Here is a 23,651-nt window from a genome sequence, read left to right on the forward strand (position 1 = left end):
TTGTTCGGAAAGTCCGTTGGAAGTCCTCCGAAAGTCTGTTGGATAGACCGTCGGACTAGTCCGGTCGAAAAATCCGCTCGTGTGTACACGGCATAAGGAGCAGGGCCCTCTGATTCCTACTGTATTAAAGTGTATTGTATTTGTACTGTCTACCCTCAAGTTATAAAGCACTACGTAAACTGTTGGCACTATATAAATCCTGTATAATAATAATAGTCATCCCTATTTTCGATACTCCCTTTTTTTTGCGGCAGATTCTGCCCTATTCAGATATTGTGTTGGGGAATGAGTGTTTCTGATTGCACTTCGGAAAGCGTGGTCTACAAGCGTTTCCATGTGTTGTGGATAGGACAGCCCATTCATTTTAATGTGCTGCCCTAAGCCTGTTTGTCACCCAAAAGAAGCTCCTGATCCTGGTTTACAAGCTTAGTGTAAACACTCATGTTTAAATTAGAATTGCATTACGTTGCATTACGTTCGGGGTGCCGTTAAGAATAATGGCACCCAAACGCGCGTTTTACTGCGATTTGAAACAAAGGCAGAATTGTAGTAATTCTGCATGCAATTTCAAATCACCTAATGTGAACAGATTATGGTTGAAGAATAAATCTTTGTACATTTCCTATTAGGATGAATATATAAGGGCTATGAAAGCCCAATCACATAGCAGTAGCTGAGAGCATGTGGTGTGTATAGCAGCAGGCGACAAGACCCTGTGGAAGCTATTGCAGTGCTGGGACTGAAAGCAGCTGCTTGGCCATTGGCTGGCGTCAGGTGGGCGGACTGGCATGTTATGAATAGTTAATAGGCTTTGTCCCAGCTGAGGCTTCAGTTGGAGGAAGAGAGGGATCTGAGCTGTCCTTGCTGGTAAATACTTTTACTCTATGAAGTTTTGAAGGAGCTATTTATCAACGCATCACTATTGCCTTTATTATACTATATCACTATGTTTTACCATTGCTTTAAAAATGTTTTGTCCATTTATAGAGTTTCCAGCATGATCCGCTCCATAAGGCATGCAGGATCGTGAGCTTGTATGGGGGGGGGTTATTAAAACTTGAGCAGCTGTGCATAATAACCAATCAGCTTCTAGCTTCTGCTTGCTCAAATAAGCTTTGGAAATAAAAGGGAGAAGCTGATTGGTTGCTATGCACAGCCTTAGTAAATTCCTCTCTATTTGTCCTTTTAAGATCATTAATAATTAAGAAATGTTATGCAAACAGGAAAAGTGCTTTAAGACAGAAATATATGTTTGGTGAAGGGGGGGGGGGTCTTCTTGCTATTATTTTTTTATCATTATAACCTGAGACATCCAAAACTGTTATGATTCATAAGCACAGGGTTGTATGAGGCTATGTATGCGCTGCTGGGCATTCTCGCTGTCACAGTAGAAGAAGAATGTGCGCACAGTCTCATTGATCGCACACAAAGAGAGCCTGAAATCACAATCCCAGGCTGCTGCTAGCTGCTGTGTGTGCTGCCACCTGCGCTGTAGCCTTTTGGTGACACTAACGATGACTTACTTTGTTGCAGATCCTTGGGACCTTCCTGCCACAGACTGGCTGTGCTGAAAGAAGATGGCCATAGAAATCTGACCCTTTTCTCGCTTTACCAACACCGTGCGCAATGTAAGTGAAACACTTCATTATATGACCATGCTAGTCCTCCTGGAAAGTGCAGGTGGCCAGCTGCTGATAGCAAGTCAGGTGGCATAACCCTACACTGGCATTTCAGAATTTTGAAAGAATTTCATCCAGATGTGTCCAGGCACATGGTCTGCAGAATAACGGAGGTGGGAGGGGGAGTTCATTGCAATCAAATGATGAGATCTATTAAAGGAGGGGTCATCTTTTATCACATTTAGAAGTTCTTTTGTTATATATACAATTTCAAGGTAACTAATGTTTTATGCTGGCCACACTAGTAGAGTCAGTACTCGGTACGTATGATAATGGCAACAGAGACTTGATAAATGTCATTTGAAAGTACTTAAAAATTCCATTTGCCCTTAACATTCGATTTTGGACTGAATGAATGGAATTTCCCAAACAAAAACCACATATATTTTAATGGTTCTTGCACACAGGCGGCAAAAACGCCACTTTTTTCGTCTTTTTATCGTTTTTTTTTTTTTTGTTTAACTGATCAAAACTCAATCTATTGCTTTTAATTGTGTTTAATAGTAAACAAACAATTTGCTTATATCTGTAGGAAAAATACAAAAATCTGCATTAGGCTTCATTCACATGCCTGTAAAAAAAACGCATATACTTTACATGTTTTTAATTACAGATCTGAATGCAGCTGCATTGTTTTCAATGGAGCTATTCACACACAAGTGCGTAAACATGAGCTGCTTGCAGATCCGTAACACAGAATTAAAAAATCTGTGTCTAAGAACATGCTTTTTACGCGTTTTTTTTTTCTTTGTGAGTTTAAACGCATCTATACGCAGGTATTTTACTGATCATTATGCTGGAAATTTTCCCCTATAAAACACATGAGAAATAACATCAGTAACATTTTTACGGCCATGTGAATGAGGCCCTACTGGTCAGTATTTTATGTGCAAATATGTGTGTAAATTGCACCTTGCCTAATTAGATTACTGTATGACTAGAAGAATTTTTACGTATAATCGCACACACTATATGGAACTTTCTGCCAGTTCATGCATCAGCACTGTGTGCAAGGACCCTTAAAAATGTATTTGTTTGAGAAAAATTTCCTATACTGCTTCTTCAAACTTTCCCATCACTACAGCCAAAAAAAAAACGATCGTCGATTTGACCCCACTAACAATTAGAAAATTGAAAGAACTTTTCGAAAGCTACAAAATTCTACTAGTGTATGGCCAGCTTTAGGTTAACAGATAACGTAAGTGGAAGACAGGCTTTGAGTTGTTGCAGAGCTTCTAGCCACATCCGCTTCCTCCAAGCTAATAGAAGCAGAGGAGGGGATATGTCTAAACTTGCCCAACTGCTTTAACATAAGTAGCCTGTAATTACAGAGCCCCCCCCCCCTCCCTTTCCCACAGTCTCTGCCTGTAGCTGGGCCGCTCCTGGGGGTGAAAGGGTTAACCCTGCCGTTTAATGTGCCGCCTGGTGTATAGCAGGAAATGACAATGACTGTTTTGTGTGTTTAGCTGCTGAGGAGTGTACATTGTGAGTCTCTAGGGACTGTTTATTGACTTCACATAGTTTAATAATTAATGAAGTTGGGACCTTTGTCCTACCGCTAGGGCAGTTCAAAGCCAAACCGCCACATTCATTGCGATAAACTAAAGGGATTGTCCCCTGGATGAAGAACTATACTTTAGCCTTTGTGATAGGTTAGTCTAGGCACCCCCTTAAAATTGTTCGTGGCTTTAAAAACAATTTTCTTTCTCAGCAGATATTCTTAATGCCTCCCAGCCTGATTGTTTTATTGCATTTCTTTGTATGTAACTAGGTTTTTTGGGCTGAACCTTGCACAATACAGTACTGATAGCAAACATTCCCCAAAGCTTTGATTGTGCCCTAAAACATCAAATATAAATTAATTTTTATTTATGTTTTTTTTTTTTTAGTTTATATCAGATAAAATGTACCTTGATTAAACAACGTGTACTTAAAATGCTAAAAAGGAGCAGAAGAATGTAATGTTCACACACAATAATTGCTTTTACATTATATGCAAGATTCATTTTCAAATACATGTTTTTATATTATATACGAGATTAATTTTCAAACCATTAAAAACCACTGGAAAACAACATCAATATGCACAAAAAATAAATTTTGATTTTATTTAGGTACCGTATATGCAAATTACATTTCATGTAAGCAATGTGAAATGGTTTTCCCTGGAAATGCGCAATCAGTTTGATTGCTGAACGGTTTATTCTGTAAAGTCATGTTGTCATTGCAGAGAATTAGCAACAGACATAATGTATTTAGTGCCCTGATAATATATCAGTAAGCTGTCCAGAGTATAAACAGCTTATGCTATTCTGCAATTATTGCAGCTGTGCTAAAGTGAGAAAATGCACCCAGTTTAGAGGCCTTGGGGTTGATTTACTAAAATTGGAGAGTGCAAAGTATGGTGCAGTTCTGCATAGAAACCTATCAGCTTCTAACTTCAGATTGTTCAATTAAGCTTTGACAAAAGATAAACTGATTGGTTTCTATGCAGAGCTGCACTAGATTTTGCACACTCCAGTTTTAGTAAATAAACCCTTGTCTCTAGACCAGGGGTCCCAAACTGGCGGCCCTCCAGCTGTTGCAAGTCCCATGAGGCATTGCAAGGCTGACAATTACAAGCATGACTCCCACAATCAGAGGCATGATGGGACTTGTAGTTTCGCAACAGCTGGAGGGCCGCCAGTTTGAGACCTCTGCTCTAGACCATTATTTTTAAGAAAATTTTACCTAAAAGATTATTTGCGCATCTGACATATATTATGCTAATTTACCTGTAAAAGCCTCCCTTATGTAGACATCCAAAAGCTCCCAGACTGCCATCTTGGATGTGACTTCAGCAGAGCCAGCAGACTCAATTGATACTCTATAGCCGTGGTGCCCAACATGTGGCCCGCCGCCTATCTGCTTGCAGGTCATGGGTTAGAGGGCACCTAAAAGAAAGCAGGGGCTGCACTTAAGGCCCTCTACAGCAGGGGTCTCCAAGTTTTTTTAAACAAAGGGCCAGTTGATTGTCCTTCAGACCTTAAAGTGACACTAAAGGTTCGATTTTTATTTTTTAAAAATAACAAACATGTCATACTTACCTCCACTGTGCAGCTTGTTTTGCACAGAGTGGCCCCAAATGGCGTTTTCTGGGGTCCCCCTGGCGGCTCTCCTAGCTCCTCCCCGTCTCAGATAAGCCCCTGGAAGAAGCGCTCTCCCAGGAGGTTACCTTGAGGGCGTGCCCCTGAGTCCTGCATTCGGCGTCCATAGCCACCGAGTGCAGGACTAGGCCCCGCCCCCCGCCGCCCGTGTCATTGGATTTGATTGACAGCAGCTCGAGCCAATGGCTGCGCTGCTATCAATCTATCCAATGAAGAGCCCAGAAGCCCTGGCAACGATCAAGCGCAGGACTTTCGAGGGCTCAGGTAAGTGAATCGGGGGGCTGGGGGGCCAGTAATCATCAGCTGTTTTTTCACCTTAATGCATAGGATGCATTAAGGTGAAAAAACATGAACCTTTATAACCCCTTTAAGAGGCTGGACTGTGGCCAGTGGGAGTGGACATTTTCCTAGCATCAGTGGGAGTAAACATTGCAACATTTGGTATTGGGGGGAGAATAGTGGTCATTGTATCATTGGGAAGAATAGTGCCCTGTTATTGATGTCAGTTGGCAGAATAGTGTGTTGTATCAGTGGGAGGAATAGTGCCTCAAGGGCCAGATAAAGGCAGGCAAAGGGCAACAACTGGCCCCCGGGCTGTAGTTTGGAGACCAGTGCTCTATAGCTTTCCAGTTGACCACCACTGCTCTATAGTATTGCCCTTCACAGCTCCCCCCAGCAGCTACATAAAAGTTTATATAGGAGAGGAGGAGCTGTGGCAAACCGATAGTAATTAGTCACTCTCAGCAGAGAAGTGGGTTCTGACATGTCAGGAGGACGAGCACAGTGCTAGGAAATTGACTCCCTTAAAGTAGCCAAATATTCTAAATATCTTTTTTTTTTTTTCATAAAAAAAACATTTATAGAAAAGAAAACACTGCAAGTAAATGTTTAAAATGCTTATTTTTTCAGGGCTTTTATCTGCAATTGTTAAAATTGGTGACAAGGTCTCTTTAATCTTTGTTCTATGTCATATTCAGCGGCAAAAAGCTCCTCATACTATGCGTTGGGGGTTGGCTCTGCTTCCAGTTGGCTGTGCTGTATAACTTACTCTATATGTGCTTGATGTAATACCCAGCCAGTTAGAGACCTCCATGGAAAGGTCTTGTATCTGACAGACAGCCTTCGGTGGCTGATTACAAATACTTCTCTTGCATTGCAAACAGTTAAGCAAAGTGCGTTTCCAGATTACCGGTTTACTGACAAAATGCAGTTGGGTGGACTGGTGTTCTAGGGCTACAGTGAAAAAAAAAACAGGAAAAAAAAAAATAAAGGCATCTTGAATGCATCCGGAAACACATTAAGAAGGCACCAAAAAAAGTACATTCAAAAATTCATCCGGAATGGATCTGGAGTCCGTTTTTGTGAACCAGCCCTAAAGGAATAGTCATACAGGAATACATTGACATGGGGCAGAAACTTGATCCTTTATCGAATTAGTGAAATCATATCCTTTCCCATTGTTGGTGACCAATTCCTTTCAAGAACTAATTTCTTTAAAATAATGAACATTTCACTGGTCTTGCAGAAATGAGAATTTTAATCAATTCGCTGTTGGACTGGTTGTTGTTTGTTATGTGGATATCGCTGGTTTGGTTTCTTGTTATAATTCCACATTTGTTACTATATAATATGCCCGTGTGCAACAGAGTTGTCGATAGATTACATAAAGAGGTAAATGCTTCATATAATAGCATCTTGGCAAATCAATCAGGCTACATTTACACTTGAACTGAGCATTTTCAGGCGTTTTTTTCAGGTGTTTTTTCAAGCGTTTTTTATGTAGATGTTTTTGCTGTGGCCAATAGAAACCTGTGTAAAGTCTCGAATGATGCTAGAAAAGGGGGGGGGAGCTGCTGTTTGAGCTGAAAACAACTGAAAAAATGCCTGAAAGAACTGTCAGGCTGCATTTACATATGGGCGGTTTCAATCACACGCAGAATAGCCGCAATTCTGCCCACTATTTGAAAACGCCTAGGTGTGAATGACAAATCGCACAATGCACATTTCAGATGCCGTTCATTTGAATGGCACCTAAAATGCGGTGCGCTTCTGCTGCAATTGTCATGCGATAAATCGTGCTGCTATGGCAGCAAACCACATCGCGTGCAGTTCTAGAGCTTCCTTTGGGCGACATGCTTTACGTGGAACCGCACCCTGCTTTTAGGTGCCATTCAAATGAATGGCATCCGAAATGTGCATTGTGTGATTTGTCATTCACACCTGGGCATTTTAAAATCACGGGGAAAATCGCGGCTGTTCTGCCTGTGATTCAAAATCGCCATGTGGGAATTCAGCCTCATTTCTCACTTTTCAGGTGTTTTCCATTGAAGTCTACGGGGACAAAAACGCTCTGATCTGCCTGAAAAGTAGCTCATGTACTTTTTTAAAGCAACAGGCATTTTGATACAGGCGACAAAATGCTCAAATGTGAACAGGGGCCATTTAAAAGAATGGGATTTTGCTTGTTGAGTGTTTCTGAGTGTTGAGCCTCGAGCTGAAAAACAATCAAGTGTGAACGGGGTCTCAGTTGAATTCATTGGTAAGCTCCATGGTGCTGTTACAAAGCATGCTGGAAGCACCTTTTCATTCCTATGCGGCAGAAACAAAAAGACCCAAAGCATTTTTTTTTTCATTTTCAGAGGACTGGAAAAAAAAAATATACCAGCCTGACATAACATAAAGCTGGCCATACACTTCTAGATATATATTTTTTTTCTGAATAAAAGAAATCTAACAAATTATTCTATCCACACTACGGGTGGATGAATCTCCCCTGCTGGCTATTGTACTCTTCATCTGATTGGATGTAGGCTCTGTTCAGGTGTCCGTTTTCCACCTGGCTCCTTCAATACTTCAATCAAAGGATGTCAGGCATTAGTGGTGCCCATAGGACCAAACACTGGTTGAAGTTCGAAGAGTTCATCAGGAACTGGCTGAAATTTACTCAACATATCACCAGCTTTAGTATGCCTGTGATTTGCTCTACCCCATCACTGGCATGTGGGAGATTGATTAGCTCAGTACATTTATATGTGGTGATAAGTGACTTGATTCATAAATCAGGGGAGTTTCACATTAGTCCAAGTATTTATCCAAGCTGCGCAGCATTATACAATTCACGAGACATGATTGCCTGGATTCCTGAATAGTTTGATTCTATTCAGTAAAAACAGATCTTCAAACAGACTTCAATCCGGATATTTACAGATTGCGGACTCTCCTAATTCATTATTTGTTGTTCTCTCATAAGCTGATAAGAGTGGAGAAAATCCATTCATACATATGCTGGTGCATTTGGCATCCCCAGAGTTGGAATAATGTGCCTTTGCTGGTTGACAGACTTCATACAAATGCTGAGCTCCAATTAACGGAAAAGAGATGTATTGCAAACACAGAGACTTGGGCCCACAGTTTCTTTGGTCAACCACTTGTCGGCAGGTGCAGTCTGTTTTCTCCCCTGCTGGTGGCGCAGTTCCACAGTGACACTGCAGTTGGAGAGGAAATCGAGAGGAACATGGTTCCTCTATGGTTTCCTGGGTTACCAGGGAAGTGATCCAATTGCATGTGACTAGAGCAGCCATCTTGAGTCAGGCAGAACCTGAATCGAAAGCCTTGGCTTCCAAGCTTGACGCACAATTTGCAAGTGGGCAGAGTAGGGAAAAGTACCCCATCTTTGAAGGACAGCACTAGCATGAGGAAGAGGTTTCTGACGAGGAGGGAAAGCGTAGGGTTGCATCTCTCATCAAATTTGTTTATTATTTTTTAAATATCACAAAGATTGACAAATTGAGTACATACTAGGATGGTGGTACAATATTCAAATAGCAATAAAGCTAAACATATCGATTTAAAAATAGGATGAGTACAAAACAATGTCAAAATGTAACTAGCAGAGCAACGAATAAACCAATAAAGTATTACATCAAAAGCAATTTTCCAAGAAAAAAGTAAGCTAGTGACTATTGGTTCACTTTGCAAGAGCAGTAATAAGAAGATCAAGCTAATAGGTATATATTAAAAACAGAAGAGATAATATGTATATAAGTACCACACAATATTAAAAGAAAGGTAGAAAACAAAAAATAAGAGTGGATAGAGAGAAGAGGGTAAAAAAAAGGGGGGGGGGGGGTTGTAGGGTTGCATCTCTTCTGGACACCTTCCTGATTAGGCATTAGACAACCAGGCCGCATTCCGTCCCTCTCAACAGATGCTCTTAGTCTGGCTGGAGGCTGCTTCTTTCACATTGCTGGAAACTTTAAATGTACCAGCTGGGTGGCCTTCCCAACTGGTTTGTTACAAACTGTTGCTGCATTACTTCAATACAAGTCTTTTATTGCACCTGACTGTGTAAATTATTGCCTCTGCACCATGCTGCACCCACCTACACACTAGCCCACCTCCTCTTATCCTCAGTCATTATTATTGACCCTCAATATGATGAACAGCCAACTTGAAGGTATAGGTGGTGAATAGAGAAGGGTTAGTAATGTATTTGTATTATAGCGTACCTTGGGTTTTGGGGATCCATTGGTGCTTTAATAATAATCCTAAAGCCTAGTACACACTAGTAATTTTTTTTCAGGGCTGAACGAAAAAAAATTATAAAAAAGACAGCTCAGGAGGAGCCACTGTACTAACTCTCTGACATTAGTACAGCGATCTCCCCTGCTGTTCTATTGTGTTCTGACAGGGGGACGTCCTCCACCAGAACACTCTGGAGCAGGAGCCAATCGCAGACCTTTTTCGGTCCTGGCCTTCGACAGAAGCAGGCTGCACAGCCAGCTTCTGTCAGACCAATTGCAGTACACACGGGCCGAATGCTGGCCGGTTTCTATTGAACTGGTCAATCTCGCCTGACATTCGGTCCGTATGTATGGGGCTTCAGGGTGCAGATGCTTTTTTCATGAACCTGGGGTCATTTTAGAAGCTAAGGTCATCCTAAAGGTTTGTACTGAATGAGTCGCTGACTAGGTCAAGCACACAGGGTGTGATTTTAGACTTTAGACTTTACTGACTGTATGCTCTACCCAGATTAGTGACTCACTAGGTAGTAAAGCCAGGATTAGGATGATAGCCCCAGCGCCTCCACCTTATTAAAGTAACTCAGCAGTGGCAACTCTCATTCATATACTCAAAAGTTCACATTTAAAATGCAAATAACTGTGTTATTAGTCAAGGGCTTGTTTTTTCCCTGGCAGTTGGCGAGTTAATGAAATTGCTGAGTGACTGTTTACTTATCTGTCTTTGTATCACCTGCATTTCCTGTCAGTGATGAATGACACATTTTGCATGCAATGTACTAAAAAGAACAAGTATGTTTATTGTTTAACATGAACTGTTACATAATTTCATTAGGAAAATAAATTCAATAAAGAGATATTAAAACAAGCACATAGCTAAAATTACCATTTCTTTTATGAAAGTTACTAGTAATGTTCACATATAGGTTTTTATAACTAGTCATATAGTAAGAGATTTTATGTATATGGTATGAAGCTATTGTTTTCCCTTACCACCATGTTTAGCTTACAAAGGTTGGCAAAAGTATCCTGGCCAATGGGAAGTATTTCTGCTAACAAATCCAATTCTTAATTTGCCTTAATTCCCTTTGTGAGCTAAACCAAATCTTGGAAAAAGAACAGCTAATATCAACTGATATGTTTTTATTATAACTGTTTTGCTAAACATATACTTTATTCATAGCCTTAATCTAATTGAAATTATTTATTTTTTTTTGTCTTTCAGATTTAACGTCTGAAAAATTATCAAATAAAAAAAAAAAAATGTCTGTTAGCAATCACGAGAACCGCAAATCCCGTTCCAGCACAGGATCCATGAACATCCATCTTTTCCACAAGCCTGGCCATGCTGACAGCCTTCTAACACAGCTGAACCTCCTTCGCAAACGGTGCCTTTTCACAGATGTAGTCTTGCTGGCGGGGACCAAAGGCTTCCCTTGCCATCGGGCTGTTCTAGCTTCCAGCAGCCGTTACTTTGAGGCAATGTTCAGTGGTGGTCTAAAAGAAAGCCAAGATAGAGAAGTCAACTTCCACGATGCGCTACATCCAGAGGTGCTGGAGTTGCTCCTGGATTATGCATACTCTGCAAGGATTATCCTCAATGAAGAGAATGCAGAGTCATTGCTTGAAGCTGGAGACATGCTACAATTCCATGATATTAGAGATGCGGCTGCAGAGTTCCTAGAGAAGAATCTACATGTAGGCAACTGCTTGAACATGATGTTAATATCTGATGCACATTGCTGTGAAAGGTTGGTCGAATTATCCTGGCGAATGTGTCTATCCAATTTTATGGAGTTGTCAAAAACAGAAGACTTCCTCAGGTTACCAAAGCTAAAGCTGATGGAACTAGTCCTTAGTGAGGAACTGGAGGTGGAAGATGAAAGTTTAGTGTATGAAGCTGTGATGGGTTGGATAAAGTATGATTTGTGCCTCCGTTTTGATGATCTACCAGACCTACTGCGCTGTGTTAGGTTAGCTCTTCTTCCAGAGCAGTATTTGCGAAGTCTAGCCACAGACAGCTTAGTGGTTCAAAATAAGGTGGCAAAAGCAATTGTTGAAGAAGCAACGCAGTGCAGGAACAAGATTCTGCAGAATGATGGCTTAGTAACTGGGTTTTGTGCTCGCCCTCGAAAAGTCAGCCAGGCCCTGTTGCTGTTAGGTGGACAAACCTTTATGTGTGATAAAATCTATGTGATGGACCCAAAGACCACTGAAATAATACCTAAAACTGACATTCCCAGTCCACGTAAAGAATGTAGTGCATGTGCAATTGGATGCAAGGTTTATGTTACCGGAGGAAAAGGGGCAGAAAACGGTGCATCGAAGGATGTCTGGGTGTATGATACATTACATGATGAATGGTCTAAGGCAGGACCTATGCTTGTTGCTAGGTTTGGACATGGATCAGCAGAACTAGATAACTGCTTGTATGTGGTTGGAGGACACACTGCAATCACAGGAGCTTTTCCAGCATCCCCTTCAGTCTCCCTAAAGCAAGTGGAACATTATGATCCCCAGGTTGACAAATGGAGCTTAGTAGCTCCTCTTCGAGAAGGGGTCAGCAATGCTGCAGTTGTAGGAGCAAAGATGAAACTTTTTGTTTTTGGAGGTACCAGCGTCAACCGTGAAAAACTCCCCAAGGTTCAATGTTTTGATCCGCTCGAAAACAGATGGACAGTACCTGCTACCTGCCCCCAGCCCTGGCGGTACACTGGAGCTGCTGTTTTAGGAAATCATGTCATTGTTGTGGGAGGGGACACAGAGTTCTCTGCAAGTTCAGCCTACCGTTTTAACAGTGAGACTTATCAGTGGTGCAGATTTGGAGATGTTTCTTCAAAGAGGATTAGCTGCCGTGCAGTTGCCTCTGGCAATAGACTCTATGTAGTGGGCGGGTACTCTGGATCCCAAAGAGGAAAGACTTTGGACTGTTATGACCCTTCGAGCGATACATGGAGTAGTGTGACCACAGTGCCCTATTCTCTGATCCCAACAGCCTTTGTCAGTACATGGAAATATCTCTCTGCTTGAACCAGAAGGTAAATTCTCATTTATAACATATAACTTTAACCAGGGTACTAAATACATGTAAGGAGACATCAGACAGAACTAACCTAGAAATGTGTGCAAATAAGCCTCTTCAAAAGGAGAAGGGATTTGGGGTAATTGCTATTAAACAGCATCTTTCAGGTATGGGGAGGACTCAGTCTCCTTTGTCCAGTGTGACAGTGCTGGTACTGGTGTTTGGCTGCTCAGGCACCCAGCTCTGTCACATACAGATAAGGAGATAGTCCTCAACCCCTTGAAAGCCCACAAGAGTCACAGCCAGCTTATGCAGGGCTTCAGCCATTTATTCCCTGCATCTGAACAGAACAGTGCAGAAGTAAAGGAAAGGTATGTACAAACAGCTGGTGGGGTTGACATTAAAGCAAAGTGTGTATTATCTACCTGTTGGCTTGGTAAATGGGTGTTCTGAGTCATCAAAACAAACATAATGCTTTCAAGGCCTACTGGTTGGGTCATTCGTTTACAGACCATCCATCTAATGTGGCCATTATCCCACTTATGTGACGTTTTGGGAAATCTTATTTGTATTAAAAACCTAAATAGTACTACTGCTATAAAAGAAACTGACACCCAACTGCCGTCTTTGAAATAAAACTTTTTTTTTCTAAATACACTATAAGATGCAGAGTTACACTGTATACAAGATCTGTACATAACAGTTTTTAAATAATGAGTCAGTCAGGGCCTACAATAACTCCTTTATGTGTACAATGCCTTTTTAATGTAGAACTAAGGGCCAAACTTTTTTTTTTTTTTCATTTTGGATAGAGTAAAGGAGGGTTATAACCCCTGTCGGGATCTTTTTTTTGTCCTCTTTGTCCCATTGGGGAGTTTTCCTTTCACTTCCTGTCCTAAAGCCAAAACAGGAAGTGAGAAGCAATCCCTTCAGAGTAAGGGAATCCCAGGTTGTCACCGGGGTCACCAGAATTATTTTCACCATTGGAAGATTTTTCCCCTTATTACTGTTCTGGTGACAACCTAAAATTAGGGATTTTATTTTGCTTTCACTCACTTTCACTCTCGTGATAATGGTACGCAGGACAAACAAACAGGCACACAGAGAGTAATAAAAACATGACATGTTCTAATCGCTCCCCAGTCTACCCAGAACTAACACAAAAAAACTTGCCTCTAGTTACACTTCAAGTCCACATGGAAAATACCACCATGAGAATGTTAATTAACCTTGCAGCAGAGAACTAAGAATGAGCAGTTGTGTGTCTTCCTAGCTTTCAGACCTGATGTCAAACTGAAAAATTAGTGATAGATTTATTGTCAAATTAAATGACACTTCCTGAGGCTGCAAAACTTGCTCTGAGCATCTAAGCTCCAAAAATTCTGGTTATGAAAGGGTTATGGTGAAATCATAGTCTAGTAATTTGCAATGTCCTTGTCTAGTCCCAGTAAGACCAGGACGCATGCATTTTATGTTGAACGAAGATGGGTTGTATGATTGATCGATGGGATGGGGTCTTGGCATATATGATTGATTGTATCTGAAGCATCTGCTATGAAGCTAGTGGTTGAAATGTATTTTGCTTTATAAATACTAACTCCTGTAGCTTTGATTTAATATCTTCCAGCACACTGGCTAATTCCTTTTATTCTCAATGCTGTTTGCAGATGTGTGTCTCACTTTGTATCTTCTATCTTTTGTATCTTTTTGTAACCGTCAATGTGCTGCCCACCTAGGGATATTATTGGTAACAATTAATAAGTTTGTTTTTGCTTGCTCTGAATCACAGATCTGAAAAGACTGGTGTGTGTGTGTGTGGTTGTATTGTTTCATCAGTGCCTTTAGCCCTGGTTCACACTAGAGCGTAGTGCGATCTGTGAGTTTTTCCCACTCCGTGTTCAAAATGCGCTGCCCTTGTGATCCGTACCAGGTGTTAATGCAATGTTACTGACACCCCAAACACAGGTTGCAAGCGCAGTGCGTTTGCCTGCACCGGATTGCATGGTACAAAAGTACCATGCAATCGGATTGCAGTGCATTTCCAAAAGTAGTGCATGCACTACTTTGGTGTGATACGGTGTGATTTGAGCCCATTCAGAATGAACGGGCTCAAATTGCACAGCACTGAGTCACACTGCATTCCTGTGCAATTCATAGGTGATTCATAGTGTGAACCAAGCCGTAAGATCGGTTGTAAGAAACTGCTAATATGTGTGTACTGTTGTGATCGCTGTAATTGCAGTGGTTGGCTGACAAAGAATGAAGTGGCCAATCTGATTGCATGCAAGTGAAAGCCAGCGTGTGGAAATGATTCATTGCCAGCAACAGGGATGTGTGTATATACAGTATGTGTGGTCAGTGGGAAAGGTGACTGCATTAGGATACCAGTTTACATGATAGAATGGGGAATCTCGAAAGCCTGGGGGAATCACCTAGATGCTACATAATAATTAGAGTGCAACAGATTGTATGTGAGATTTGTGTGTGTGTGAGTCTCCCTCTATTGGTGGCTGGTGGTCAGAGATTGTGAGCATGGGGTCTCAAACTGGCGGCCCTCCAGCTGTTGCAAAACTACAAGTCCCATGGGGCATTGCAAGGCTGACAGTTACTAGCATGACTCCCACAGGCAGAGGCATGATGGGAGTTGTAGTTTTGCAACAGCTGGAGGGCCGCCAATTTGAGACTCCTGGATGTCTATAAGCTGTTTTGCTTGCTTTATATAACCTACAATTGTCAGTGACGTTGGCAGCAGTGTGTGGTCTGGGAAGCCTGTGTGGCAAGCTGAGCATAGAGTGTAATGATAAAAAGTGTCTCACAAGCCTGGAATTTCTAGTGGTGGCACCTTGGACAACAGTGTGTGCGTGTTGTTTATGGTTGCTACTTGTATCTAAATTGGGGAATGTTGGGGTTCTGGTGATGATCAACCAGTCTGCTTTGTTCCTAGATGGTGATACCTTGTACATCATCCAGCCCACTTTGTCCCTGTACCCTCAGGATCCAAATCTGTGACAATGTCCTTAGCATAAGGCTTGCTATTGGTAGAGAAGATATCATGCATTCCCAACCCACAGAGAAAGGCACTTCCCTGTAGCTATTCTTAAGGGAAACCCCATGCATCAGCAAATGTTTTTTTGCACCTGCCAAACCTAATAGTGCCGCAGCACCATGTGGCACAGTGCAGCGCGATTTTTAAAAATAGGGTCGGAGACTTTTTTTTCCTTGTTTCTGCGAGTAGGGCAGTCCATTGAAATTAATAGGCTGCCCTACCCACAGAACGCAGCCTCACAGGACTGTACATAGCCTAATGCCGCATACACACAATCGGGATTTTGGTCGGAAAAAGATATGATGGCTTTTCCGATGGGATTCTGCTCAAGCTTGCCTTGCAGACACACGGTCACACAAAAGTTTGCTGAACTTTCAACCGCCAAGAACGCGGTGACGTACAACACTACGACGAGCTGAGAAAATAAAGTTCAATGCTTCCGAGCATGCGTTGAATTGTTTCTGAGCATGCATAGGAATTCTGCGCATCGGAATTGCTACAGACGATTGCATTTTCGGGGGGGGGGGGACTTTTTTTGACCGAAAAATTTAGAACATGCTCCCAATCTTTTGCTGGCTGGAATTCGGCCAGCAAAAGTCCAATGGAGCATACACATGGTTGCATTTTCTGACCAAAAGCTCTCATCGGTCTTTTGCAGGCCGAATTTCCAATCGTGTGTACGCGGCATTACAGTGACTTGATCTATTAGCTTTTGTCCTGAATGGGGCTCCTTTTTAAAAAAAATAATTGAGTATGAATATGGCATGTTATTTAAAGTTCAGTTTGATTTGTTTTTACCTAGTTATCCAAAATCACGAATCAGAGATATTTGGAAATATTTGCAAAAAGCTATCATTCTGTAACCAGCTGTTTTTTTACAGCTGTGTTTTTTTGGGACAAATATCTTTTGATTTAAAAAAAAAAAAAAAAAAAAGCAAAGTTTTCACTGTAAAAAGAATATATGTGTATCAGTGAAGGGATTATTTTGTTGTATTGTGTGTCTCGCTTTAAGGCAAATGACTGACTTGAAAGCTGCTAGGAAATTTCAGCTGATCATTTTTCAGGGCATGTGAAATATTTGAGCTCTTGTAACAACACGTGAAATGCCTTAAGGCTGTGGTATGTTTAGACATCAAAGTTCAAAGAAAATCACAGTTCCCTTTTTACATTGTGGACTGATAGTATACAAATTAGGGGAAAACATGTGTGTGTACGTGTGCTGGAAAATCTTCCCAAGAAAACTAGAGAGGTTCAGATTCTTTCAGGTTTGTGCTGAAAGCAATTTCAGCCTGGCTGTTAACATTTGGCCTTATTTTATTTTTTTTCTCATCCTACTTTTTTACCCAAAATCAGATCTTAAGTACCAACAGGGTCATTCATTTAAAGCCCTTCTCCGTGATAAAGACATCCCCCCTACCTCCTTCTAAGAGCTCACACAGCTTCAAGTGGGTCTACGGGCAGGCAGATGTAAACGGACTTGTGTCTGTTTACACCCAATTACCTCTGAGTCCCTCCAGATCCACAAAAAAAAAGGCTGCGTTATTTTCTGTTTTTCTAGACTTTAAATTTGATGAATTGGAGGTAGACTGATGTAAACAGGCATAAGTCCACGTACATCTGGCCGCCCATAGAGCCACCATGGGTTCGCCCCTATCCGTTGTGTCAATGTAGAAACAAACTAAGCCTGGGTTCACACCTAATACAGATGCGACTCACAGCAGGGGTCTGGTACGTCCCTGTTCTCCGTTTCAGGGACAAATCAGGCCCGAATTTTTGCCTGAATTTGGATCTAAAAACTGAGCCAAAGACTCACAGGACCCTTGTGCAATGCGCTCCGCGCCCCCCCTGGAGATGTGTGAACCAGATCCATTGAAAGCCAGTCACAATCTCTGTCGACTTTGGAACAACCAGCCTGTCATTTTTTTCCCGGAGATCATTGTATTGTGATGGTCCGCAAACCTACCACTGTCAGAATACAATAGCTCTGGAGGGGTTGATGGGGGAATCAAGCAATTTTCTTTCCTTCAACCCGTGGTTGAAATATAGAAAATTGCCTAATTTATGGCCAGCCTTATATTCTGCTTCTCCCTGCTGCCACCGTGTTTCCCCGAAAATAAGTCCGGGTCTTACATTAATTTTGGCAACCAAAAAACACAGTAGGGCTTATTTTCGGGGTAGGGCTTGCCATTTAATGTGCTGTCTTCTTGCCCCCTCTCCCTCCCTGCCTGGCAGAAATCCCCAGTGTGAAGTGAAGTAAAAGTGGTTGTAAACTGCAAGAATCCTCTCTATTACAGTAGAATAAAATGAAAAAGGTGTGTGTTTCTGTCATCAATTGTGTCACATACCTTCTTACAGTGCCGATCAGCGCTTCCATAGCCCGCCGGAGCTCTCTTCTATGATCAGAGCATTGCAGAGGGAGGGGTGTGATCCCTCGCTGACAGGCAGGAGAAGAGAAGATCAGCTGAGCGCCCCTCTGTGCTTCCATAGCCCGTCGCGATCTGGCATTGCAGAGGGAGGGGGGCCGAGATCCCCCGCTGACAAGCAGGCGAAGAGGAGATCAGCTGAGCGCCCCTTGGCGCTTCCATAGCTTGCCGCGATCCGAGCATTGCAGAGGGGGGGGGGGCGAGATCCCCTGCTGACAGGAAGGGGAAGAGAAGGAGATCAGCTGAGCGCCAAGTGGCGCTGTATACTGAAGGTATTTGACTACAGATTAGATTACAGAAACACACTTATTTTCGGGGTAGGGCTTATAATGCTGACCTTCTGGAAAATCAGGGTAGGTCTTATTTTCAGGGTAGGTCTTACTTTTGGGGAAACACGGTAATCCCCACAGCCTCTTCTCCCTCACACTCCAGCCGTAGACCAAAGCAAGGTTCATAGCTCTATATTGGACATGTTGAGCATCATGTCAGGGAAGCAGAGAATTAGGTAAGTTAAACTGTTTGTTTCTCCTCTCCTTTAGGCAAAACTGGCAATTAACCCCTGCAGTGCAGGCACAGCCCACCTGCAAAGGATCGTTTTTAATTTTCATAGAGGTGGGCTTCAACTTGAGTTTGAAGGATCGATGTGCATTGCACTTTTCTGTAGTTTTCTGTACACAAATGATATTTCTTTGTACGTCATTTTCCCATGTACTTATTCATACTTGGCAGTAATGTGTATTATGTTTATTTGCAGAGTATCCAGAATCATCCAGAATCATTTCCCTGGTGAATAAGAACAGCACCGTGATGGGAGTTTCCTGTAAATCAAGGTTGTTGTTAATGTCTGCCCGGAAACCAACAATGGCAACAGATGTCTGTCTGTATTATCAGTGTTAAAAAGTGAAAACGGACCTCTCTTTACCCGTTTCATGCATTAGTGACACTTGCTAGAAGTTTGTCATTTTACATTAAAATGACTTTCTTGAGACTGAATGTTGAAAATTTTGAAATCTCTCACGGAGCGGAAAAAAAAACTGTTTTCCTAAGTACATTCCTATAAAGTCCGGGAAAACACTATACAGCTGTGATGTCTTTTTTTACATATTGAATTTTCAGAAGACAATTTTGTAGTAGTGATTTTTAAATTACCTCTTGTGAACCTAGAAAATATTACATTTTGAAGAACATAAGATATCATCCATCACCTTTTTACTTTCCAGGAAATCTTTCTCTTAACTGACAAAAATACATTCCATTCAAAAATTAGAATGAAACTGACGCATGCAGTGAATAGAGCCTTCCTTCCCTGTACCTCACTTGTTATCCAGACTTTAATTCATGTCTAAGTAACAATATAGACATATATCTAGGGAACTGTTAGATGTGACTGAAAGCTCCAGGGCCACATAGGTCACCATAAGGCCTCATGCACACTGGGTGTTTAGCCCCGGTGTATGAGATCCCAGCGTTAAGGTGGGCGCAGGGCACAGACACACCAGCCAACCCTTTCCGGGCAGTCTAATAAACGCTTTAGGAGGACAGCTGCTGGGGCAGGACGGTGCACAGAGTGATGTTAAAGTTTAGGGGCAGTGTGCTCCTGGAGATAATTGCCTAGAACACAAGCGTTCTGCGATCCAGGCTTTGCCCAGTGTGCATAAGCTCTTAAGCTGGCCATAGCTAGATCGATTTTTCGGGCCGTCTAATAAACTCTATGGAAGGGCAGCTGCTGGGGCAGGACGGTTCACAGAGTGATGCTAAAATTTAGGGACAGTGTGCTCCTGGAGATAAATGCTTGGAAGGCAAGCATTCTGCGATCCCGGCTTCCCCCAGTGTGCATAAGGTCTTAAGCTGGCCATAGATGGATCGATATTCGGCCAGTTCAGAAGGGACGGGCTTGATTGAACAGGCTTGTTGGATCATTTTTGTTCGATTAGCGCTATATCAGTGTGTTCTGACAATAGAGGAGTTCCTGCTGTCAGAATACAATAACCTAGCAGGAAGAATTCCTCCATCCACTTTGATTGTGTTGATGAAGGAATCGGTTCAGTTTTTTCCAATCAGCCTACCTTTCACAATGAACTTCCTTTATTTACTTCCCTTTGGCTTGTTAAATATACCATTCAAATTGTGTTTTAATTTTTCGTGATAAGCACAAAAAAACCTAATGATTCTGTCAGATATCTATAACTTTTTGTGTCATGTCCGCTCTGCCTATTTTATTTGAAGGAGTCTAATCAGCCTTCTCAGTTCTTATCTAGGACTAAAGAACAATTCACTTCTATTTTGTGGACATGGGGAGAAGGGTAGGTATTTTTTTTAGTTTAGCAAAGACAACTGGCCAGGGCTGACACCATTCCTTGCAATTTCAGTTTAGCAAATTTCATTCGCCCGCAACAGGAACTAGGAGCTAAGTGCATTTATGCTGAAATCAACAGGTATTTTTCTGTACATGCAGGTGTTTATCCAAGGGATAAAACATGCAGATGTTTTATTTTTTTTTAATGCCCTTGCATACACAAGTTCAGGTTGTATAGATTCCTTAAAAAACTTCAAGGACTCATTCAAATGCATGCAAAGGACCTGACGTTGTCATAATTCAGTCTGTTTCTGCCCTCAGGAATCACAGACGTTTGGGTACAGCTGCGACAAACAGCCTGTTTAAGTTAATGACAGGTTGACTGTGGCTGTACACATCTGAGCAGTTACATGCGTACAGGGATGGTTGAGTGGTAATAGACATGAACAGTTTGTGTCCAGGGTTGCTCATACGTCCCCGTATGCATGGAACCATATAGTGGCACATACAGCTTTGGTATCTATAAGCCTGTCATTAATTTGTACAGGCTGCTGGTTGCTACTCCTATGTGAATGAGCCTTAATACTAACATATGCCACTTTTACTTTTAGGATGTTGGATTTTTCAGTCATTAAGATTATTATTCAAACATGCTAGAAAACAAGGTAGACTGTATTCTTCTGGTTCAAAGTCAACAATTTTCTTTTCGAATTTCTATTATATGAAGGGGCCAAACAACTTTTTTTGTATATGATGACTTCAGAATGGGCACAGTTTTGGTAGGGCTTGTAATAAGAGATTTTGCTTTTTATGCAGTAACACATTGATGTGAAAATACATTTGTATTTTAGTAGTCATGGAGAAGTAGACACACTAAAACACATTTTAAAGGAATTCTGTAGTGAGATGAATACGTCGGAATATATAAATGTCTGGCTGTCACGCTGATCTTAGAGCTTTAATACATTACATCATGCACCTGAAACAAGCAGTCCTGACATCACTGGCAGCAGAAGTGCGTATGTGCATTATTGTAGTGTGGTAATGCGTTGCAATGCACATTACATGAGTTGTGGTGCCATTCGTTTGGAATGGCATCCAAATGCACTAAGTCAACACAACTGTGTTGCAGCATGTTAGGTTGCATTGGCAGCCCAATTCATTTTAATGTGCTGCCCTAATGCAACACATGTGCGTTAATGCTTTGCAAAACTGTAAATATGCCCTTAGTGATTTAGAATAATAAGGCAAGCAGCTGACATATTCAGAAGGAGGTTGGGAAGGCAACCTCTGGAATCCTCAGTACAGAATTCCCTTAAGAACATTATGATTACTATCGTTGCTTTTCTGTTTCAATCATTTTTATTCAGTTTAACAAGTAGATAACATGCTATTGCTCTGCCCACGAAGGGGCTAGCGTTGACAGAGGTAACAATAGTTAGAATACAAAAATAAACAAAATGCAACAGTGTGAAAAAGAGAACTGATATAGGCCTTGTCATAATGCCCGGAGGGCCAAGGGATCTTGGGGAGGTTCCCTACAGCGGGGTATCCGCAAGGCCCATCAAAATCACTATTGTTGCTTTTCAATGCACATTTCGTGGATTTGCACAATAACAACCAATTCAATCATTTTTAATTGTCTAGTATTTATATTGCATGTGATAGTTGGCATTTGATAGATATTTCATTGTGTGGCTTAAAGTTAATGGGTATTTCTGCTAATTCTTATCACAGTTGATAGGAGAATTATCAGACGTGTGGTCAGATAGTAGAGTTGATTTATTAAACGAGTAGAGCATGTTTACTAACAAGTTGAATTTAAGTGAAGATTAAATTTTCAAAGAATATTTAATCATGTGCAAGGAAAAGTCAGTACAGCTTCATTCCATTCACAAAGCTTAGTACAAATTTTAGATGCAAGACTAATGTTGCGTACACACGATCGGACATTCCGACAACAAAATCCTGTTTTTTTTTCCGACAGAGGTTGGCTCAAACTTGTCTTGCATACACACGGTCGCACAAATGTTGTCGGAAATTCCGAACGTCAAGAACGCGGTGACGTACAACATGTACGACGAGCCAAGAAAAATGAAGTTCAATAGCCAGTGCAGCTCTTCTGCTTGATTCCGAGCATGTGTGGAATTTTGTGCGTTGGAATTGTGTACACACGATCGGAATTTCCGACAACGGATTTTGTTGTCGAAAAATTTGAGAACCAGCTCTTAAATTTTTGTTGTCGGAAATTCCAACAACAAATGTCCGATGGAGCCTACACACGGTCGGAATTTCCGACAACAAGCTCACATCGACCATTTGTTTCGGAAATTCCAACCGTGTGTACACGGCATAAGCAAGGTCAAATGCACCTGTCAATGAATTCTCAATGATCTCCGATGTCTCAAACTTTACACAAGCCCAAAGCCCGTCGAAACAAGTCCTGATTTGTAGTTGTTTTTTTTTTGTACTACAGGTTTGATAAATGTCCTAAAAACAAACTTTACAGAACATTGCATACTCTTACAAATCCTAGCCTACAATTCTGATGGTTGACAAACTAATTAACAAGCTACCAAGAAATAGGAATTTAAATATTTGGTGTTTCTCATTGTGTGCATAGAAAAAGAAAATGTCTTTGTATATTTAATATTTCTTTCAGCCTGGAGCTGATATTTGTCAATAAAAAGAATGAAACTGTGTAATGTGTTCTTTGTCACCAGATTCTGTTGTATGGATTAAGGTTTCTAGACTTATGCCGTGCACACACGGGCAGACTTTTCGACCAGACTGGTCCGACGGAACGAATCCGTCGGACAATCCGACCGTGTATGGGCTTCATCGGACCTGCAGCGGACTTTTTCGGTCGAAAAGCAGACGGACTTTAGATTTGGAACATGTTTCAAATCTTTGCGCCGGAACTCCGCCAGACCCAGTTCCTATCAAGAAATCCGCTTGTCTGTATGCTAGTGTGACGAACGAAAACCGACGCTAGGGCAGCTATTGGCTATGAACTTCCTTATTTTAGTCCGGTTATATGTCATCACGTACAAATCCGTCGGACTTTGGTGTGATCGTGTGTAGCCAAGTCCGTTCGTTCGAAAGTCCGTCAGAAAGACCGTCGGACCTTTGATGCCGAAAAGTCCGCCCGTGTGTACGCGGCATAACAGTCCTATTTTTACCACGCCCTGATCACCTCCCTTAAACTGCAAAGGCAGCCGGACAGAGCTGTATACATGCCTTGGCCACAATGCTTTGCTTCACAGCTGATAATATACCCTCTATGGTGTTCAGCAGGCAGTTCCGACACTGGACATGACAGATTTGAGTCAATGGGACCGGTCTACAACGACCCTGCAACCATGTGTAATGCACATGGTTGTGGTGTGGCATTTAGAGGGTTAAAACAGGCAGTGAGGTGGCAATGTACCACATCCTACCTGCCTAGCAACTGCTTCTGAGGACATAAGCATACCTATACTCCTTCCCCTGCGGAAATCATTGTCTGACCTGCCTGAA

General features: G+C 41.7%; 1 protein-coding gene across 1 annotated transcript; it reads left to right on the forward strand.

The window, feature by feature from the left end:
* The first annotated feature begins 785 nt into the window (after window positions 1–785).
* LOC141106018 (ectoderm-neural cortex protein 1-like) lies at window positions 786–22,833 on the forward strand. The gene is made up of 4 exons (XM_073596361.1): window positions 786–867; window positions 1,534–1,628; window positions 10,571–12,383; window positions 18,591–22,833. Exon 3 carries the CDS (start codon window positions 10,609–10,611, stop codon window positions 12,373–12,375), a length of 1,767 nt encoding a protein of 588 aa, XP_073452462.1. The 5' UTR covers window positions 786–867; window positions 1,534–1,628; window positions 10,571–10,608; the 3' UTR covers window positions 12,376–12,383; window positions 18,591–22,833.
* The last annotated feature ends 818 nt before the right edge of the window (window positions 22,834–23,651 follow it).

Source organism: Aquarana catesbeiana, linkage group LG01 (genome assembly GCF_042186555.1).
Source record: "Aquarana catesbeiana isolate 2022-GZ linkage group LG01, ASM4218655v1, whole genome shotgun sequence".
NCBI lineage: Eukaryota > Metazoa > Chordata > Amphibia > Anura > Ranidae > Aquarana > Aquarana catesbeiana.

Excerpts from the sequence above, each read along its gene's own strand:
- LOC141106018 (XM_073596361.1), top strand. The coding sequence starts at position 10,609 with ATGTCTGTTAGCAATCACGAGAACCGCAAATCCCGTTCCAGCACAGGA.